We start from the raw sequence: 5,916 nt of genomic DNA on the forward strand, positions 1-5,916 counted from the left end.
ATTACTTTCTGAAGAATCCTCCAAGATAAACTTCAAAACTATACAGCCAAAATAGAAATTATATAAACTTTTAAAAGCAATAGATACAATGAACACAATATGTCCAGTGAAAAAATGATTATTTCTGATTCAAGAGAGCATGCATCAGGATTAGATACAAAATATACATCTACAAAGCAAGGCAGCAACTCACACACACACACCCTGTTCTCTTTTTTTGCTTGTAACTGATAACACTACTTGAATATAATTTCACTGCCAGCATTTTAGGCATGTGCCACTACTCCTGATTGAATAGATTTTCAAGGAAAGTTGGCCACATTATGCAAATATGCATTTTGTGTCTTAAAAGTTTTCAAGTAGTAGAATCCTTTTTTGTTGTTTCTGTTTTTGCCTTCAAGAAGCCTAGAGCCTTTCTGGATATTTCTGATAAAACATTTGATCACCCTAATAAAAGCATATAATTTTTTTCTTCAGTCAGGAAGAAAATTAAACTAAAACAGCAAACTCGAACACATTAAATTTTTTTAAACCATGTAGTTTATCATGAAAGAGACTATGGAGGGACCTCATTAATGAAAGGGTAAAATTTGGGGGTGGGTGGATACAACATTGCCCTTCGTGTTCTAGAATAAAGACCTGCAGGTCAAAAAAAAAAAAAAAACCAAAAGAACCATGTAATTTAGCATTCTGGAAACAAGGCATAGTTTTAAAAGAAGATAGCCTCTAGCACTGTATATTATCTAGCACTTATCTAGCACTGTATATTAATCACTTTTCTATTAGAAAAACTAAAATACAAAAGTAACAGCACCTTGTGGCACCAAATAGAATGTAAAACTTAATAGACTAAACTAGTATAACAAAATATAAATAATACTGAACTTTTAGGATAGTAAGTTATAAATAAATTGATCTGAGTACTAAAGTTTGTAATATTAAATTACCATTTCTAAACTACACCTGAAGGTAATCAATTCCTATCTCCTCTGGAAGAGGCAAAAGGTGTCTCTAAGATACTTTCTTTTTTTGGGTCCGGTTGTGGGGCCTGAACTCTGGGCCTGGGCACTGTCCCTCAGCTCTTCAGCTCAAGGCTAGCGCTCTACCACCTGAGCCACAGCGCCACTTCCGGCCTTTTATTTTTGCTTATGTGGTGCTGAGGAATAAAACCCAGGGCCTCATGCATTGCAAGGCAAGCACTCTACCACTGAGCCACCTTGCCAGCCCCCTCTAAGATACTTTCCATGGCAGTAAAACATTTTAGTGTTTCAACTTAGTTATGACAAACCATGCTGGTCTTACTCATTTCAGTAAGTTGCTACCTGCACCCAAAAATATTGTCTTTTTTTTTTTTTTTTTTTGTCAGTCGTGAGGCTTGAACTCTGGGCCTGGGCACTGTTCCTGAGCTCTTCAGCTCAAGGCCAGGGCTCCACCACTTGAGCCACAGCACCACTTTTGGTTTTCTGGTGGTTAAGTGGAGATGAGTCTCGAGGACTTTTCTGCCTGAGCTGGCTTTGAACCTTGATCCTGAGATCTCAGACTCCTGAGTAGCAACTAGGATTACAGGTGTGCAAGGTCAGCACCCGGCCACACAAAAATCTTTTTTTTGGGGGGGGGGTCCGGTTGTGGGGCCTGAACTCTGGGCCTAGGCGCTGTCCTCAGCTCTTCAGCTCAAGGCTAGCGCTCTACCACTTGAGCCACAGCGCCACTTCCAGCTTTTTTTCTTTTTGCTTATATGGTGCTGAGGAATCGAACCCAGGGCCTCAGGCATGCAAGGCAAGCGCTGTACCACTGAGCCAACTTCCCAGCCCCCACCCAAAAATCTTCACCAGAAATCTATATCAGAAGTGGACCTCCAGCTTCTTGAGTCAAAGTCCAGTTAGTGAACAACCTAGGTCCCATTCACTACTAGATTCACCTGGTATGTCATCTTCTTCAGTAAGAATATTTAGATGGGGTTGAAGGCAGGAAGGATAAAGATGAGCTGACAGACAAAAAAAACTTCAAGAGGACTAATGAAGTACTTATATTAATCCATTAATTTCCTCCACTATCAAATTCAGACATAATTACCCTCTTCTTTTCCCACTGGGGAGTACATGAGGTGATAAGTAATCATTTTTGCTTGTGTTTAATAATATGGTAGTTGTTGGTCTCTGATATAATGGGAATATTATTAATATTGGGAATATTATTAATAATGGAAATATTATTAATCTGCCTCCATTCATTCTTAGCTGGGTTGTAGACCTTCGTAACTGAGACATCGCAGATATAATAGATCTCATCTTTAAAGACACAGGCTTCCTGAAAATCACTGTGCTTAAGAGTCTCACACTTCAGCCATAGATTGTAGCCAGGATTATAGCAGAACACGCCCTTACTGTTGACAGCATAAAGATAGTTTTGAACTACTATTAGTTCAAAGGAATAAAACGAATGGGGTACAGGAGCCACCAGTGCCCACTGGTTCCTCTGAACACTGTAGCATTCCACTTCCTTCAATTTGACTCCAGTGACAGGGTCTCGTCCACCCAAAATGTAAATGTAGCCATTCAGATAGGCCACATCCATGCCCTCACGACACAGCAGGCGATCTGCCAGTTGCTGCCAACTATTTTGGGCTGGCTTATACACCCAGAGGTCTTTCCTGGGTTGGGCAGCTAGGTAGATGTCATGATCTGGAGAGACACAGACAGCCGAAGACGTGATAGTCTTAGTGTGTGCCGAGCTAGTCAAAGGTGAAGGCATTGTGTAAATGTCACCGGAGTATGGGTCATAGCAGAGAAAGGGATCTCTGGGGTGACCAAAGAAGATCACCATCTCCTTAGCACACATTCCCAGCCTCTGGGGTGGCTTCTCAGCCACAGATACAACAGAGCTGCTGCTGCTGCTGCTGCTGCTTCTACTACTGCTGCTGCTGCTGCTGCTGCTGCTGCTGCTGCTACTACTGCTGCTGCTGCTGCTGCTATTGCCGCCTCCACTGCTGTTTGGCTTCGACCCCAGAGGCTTGTACAACATATCCCCATAGCGCATCTGCAGGGCCCCTTCAATAGCGTCCAGGCAGTACTTCTTCACAATGGGCTTGGTCAGCAGCCCTTCCAGGTAGTCCCGGTCCTCTTCAGTGAAGTGTGCCCAGCGCACACACTTCAAGACCTCGGCAGCACTGGGCCCTCGCTCTTTGGGGGCCGCCTCCAGCCACTGCACGGCCACGTGACAAACGGTCCGCTCGCTCTCTATGTCCAGACTGTCCAGGCGCAGGACGGCCAGCAGCTGGGCCAGGGTGAGGTCGGCCAGCGTCTCCTCGCGGATGCTACCCATCCTGCTCAGCTGCTTGAAGTTGTGCGCGATGAAGGACTGGGCCTGAGCCCGCAGCTTGTGGTGGTCGAAGGCGTCAGCGAACTTGAGGATGGGGGTGCAGTTGGCCAGGTCCAGGCGGCGAGCCAGGAAGGAGGCGCAGGCCTCGCGCACGTACTCCAGCTGCAGCATGTCGGAGGCGGCGTACAGCCGCTGCACGTTGGCCTCGCTCAGCGACACGCGGCCCGTGTAGCAGTAGTCCACCAGCGCCTCGAAGGACTCGTGGAGATCCTCTGGGGCCATCTCCGCAGGGGCTGGCAAGGCGGCGGGATGCGGGGTGTCTTCCCAGGCCTGCATAGTGGAGATGGCGGCGGGGCGCCGAGGTCAAGGGCGAGGGCCGGCCCTCGGCTCCCAACCGCCGGCATCGCCAAGCCCACTGGATCCACATTTTATGTACTTAATTCAGCTCTAAGCAGAGACGCGCGCCTTCCTTTGTCGCGTCGACGGTCCGGTCAGGGCCCTTTCTCGGCCTCAACTCTTCCCGCAGGTTCATCTCCTGCCGCTGCTGCCACAGACGCCACCAAGGAACTACTGCTCCCAGGATGCTTTTGGGGCCTCCTAGCAAGAAGAGAACCCTCCAAATTCAAGAACTGAGGCCCTCTAGTTGCTGCTGTGCATGATGGAAGTTGTAGTTTGTGTCCTGTCGCAAGGTTTTGGATGGTTCAACCCTTGACGGTATTAGAAAGCAGACAATCTGTTGTAACTGATGTTATGGAGGTAAAACTTGGGGTTTGTAAATCGCCCATCGTATATTTCTAGCATGATAGCTTTCCCTCTTCTATAACTCTCTTTTGTGAAATGTGAATAATAGTATTTGGTAAATTTTGTAAAGATAACTGAGTTAAACTGCCTTGGATATAGGACTGTCCTAATGTTTTGTTTATAAAATAATAGAAGAGGCAGTTCTTAGAATATCAAAAAAAATGGGTTTTACCTTCCTTCTAACATGAAGCAACATTAATGTGATGTTATGATAGAAAATTACAAGTTATATCAGATATCTCTGTTTTTGTTTTTTTATAGATGTGGTTTTAGAACAATCTTATGATTACAGGAAAACTCAACATATAGTGCCAGGGACCTTCTCTTACAGTTTTACTATTGTTGGTATCTTGCATTAATGTGTGGCTTATAAATGTGATGAATAAATATCTGTCCATGAATACTAGTCTATAGTTTATATAACAATTCACTATGAACAATCTGGGTGTTTTGACAAATGTAGGTAATATGTCCACCTTTACAGTAAATACACTTTTACTGCTTTGAGTCTTGCACACCATTTTTTTTTTCTAGGGCTAGGGATGGAACTCAGGGCCTCAAGACATACACCTCCACTCCAAGTACTAATCTTTTACTGTGTGGTTTTGTGAGTTATCTAGAACGCAATATCTGTCTTGAAGGATAGAATTCATTTCTAGATTCCATCATCATGTTCCTTCTCCCAAAGAATAACTCATGGGTTTAGTAGTTGCTATTGCTGGAACTGGATCACTAGCTTTTTCTGGTGTTACGTCTCAGTTAAATCACCATCTCTACAGGACTGCCTCCAATCTTCTCTCTGGGACTCTTTCTGTGTCTGTCTTTCAAAACCTGAAATGCTCTCTAGTCTCTTAGAAGATTCTTCAATTCTCTAATTATTGAGTACTCCCTTCCCTCTTTATATGCAAAAAAAGACATTCTTTAATGATACATCAGAGTTGACTAAATTGGAGTCACCCATCAAGGTTCATACACCCATGCAGTTGAGACCTTATACTTGGAACACTCCCAACACCTTTCTGCTTCCTGTGAAATTATATTCTCTCTCTCTCTTTCTCTCTCTTTCTCTTTCTCTCTCTCTCCCTCTCCCCCCCTACTCTCTCTCCCTAGTGTTAAATTTACCACTGTTGCCAACCTAGTTACTCTCCCTTCCCTTCTCTTCCCTTCAAAACTGGGACACTTGTAAGACCACCCCCGCCCCCTACATAAGACAGGCTCATGACTTCAAATTAGTGGTTTTTCATTTTCATCAGTGCTAAAAGTTAAAATATTGATTCTAGAAAATCAGAAGTTTGAGGAAAACAAGCAGAGCCAAGTGCCAGTGGCTTGCACCTATAATCCTACCCACTCTGAAGGCTAAGACATGGAAGATTATTTTTCAAAGATAGCCAAGGCAAAAGTTTATGAAACTCTACCATCAGTTTAGCCAGCAAAATGCAAGACTGGAAGTGTGGCTCAAATGGTAGAGCACTAGCCATAAGCAAGGAAGCTCAGAGTATATTAGAAATCAAGAAATGGTATGATGGGGAATTATAGTATTTGACTTAAACTGTGAAGTGAATGATGAATGGATTTAAAATATGAATATAACTAAGCTTCCTGTGGATAAGATTTTCTTGGTACCTAACTAGTTATTTTAGCTTTTGTAACCCTGCTACTGCTCTTTCCTGAACCACATGTGCCCCAACTAAGCTGAGCCACTACAGAAAGAGTAGAATAAATAGTTTTCAAAACATTTATTATTATTATTCCAAACATTTATTATTCCTTAAATATTTTTGCATCCTATTACTAAAG

The 5,916-nt window shown here is 43.5% G+C and overlaps 1 protein-coding gene across 1 annotated transcript; it reads right to left on the bottom strand.

The window, feature by feature from the left end:
• Positions 1-1,931: 1,931 nt before the first annotated feature.
• On the bottom strand, positions 1,932-3,692 carry LOC138830295 (kelch repeat and BTB domain-containing protein 7-like). The gene has a single exon (XM_070026667.1). The coding sequence runs from the start codon at positions 3,652-3,654 to the stop codon at positions 2,116-2,118; it is 1,539 nt and encodes a 512-aa protein (XP_069882768.1). The 5' UTR covers positions 3,655-3,692; the 3' UTR covers positions 1,932-2,115.
• Positions 3,693-5,916: the final 2,224 nt, after the last annotated feature.

Source organism: Dipodomys merriami, unplaced genomic scaffold (genome assembly GCF_024711535.1).
Source record: "Dipodomys merriami isolate MVZ:Mamm:240054 unplaced genomic scaffold, mDipMer1.0.p SCAF_188, whole genome shotgun sequence".
Classification (NCBI taxonomy): Eukaryota; Metazoa; Chordata; class Mammalia; order Rodentia; family Heteromyidae; genus Dipodomys; species Dipodomys merriami.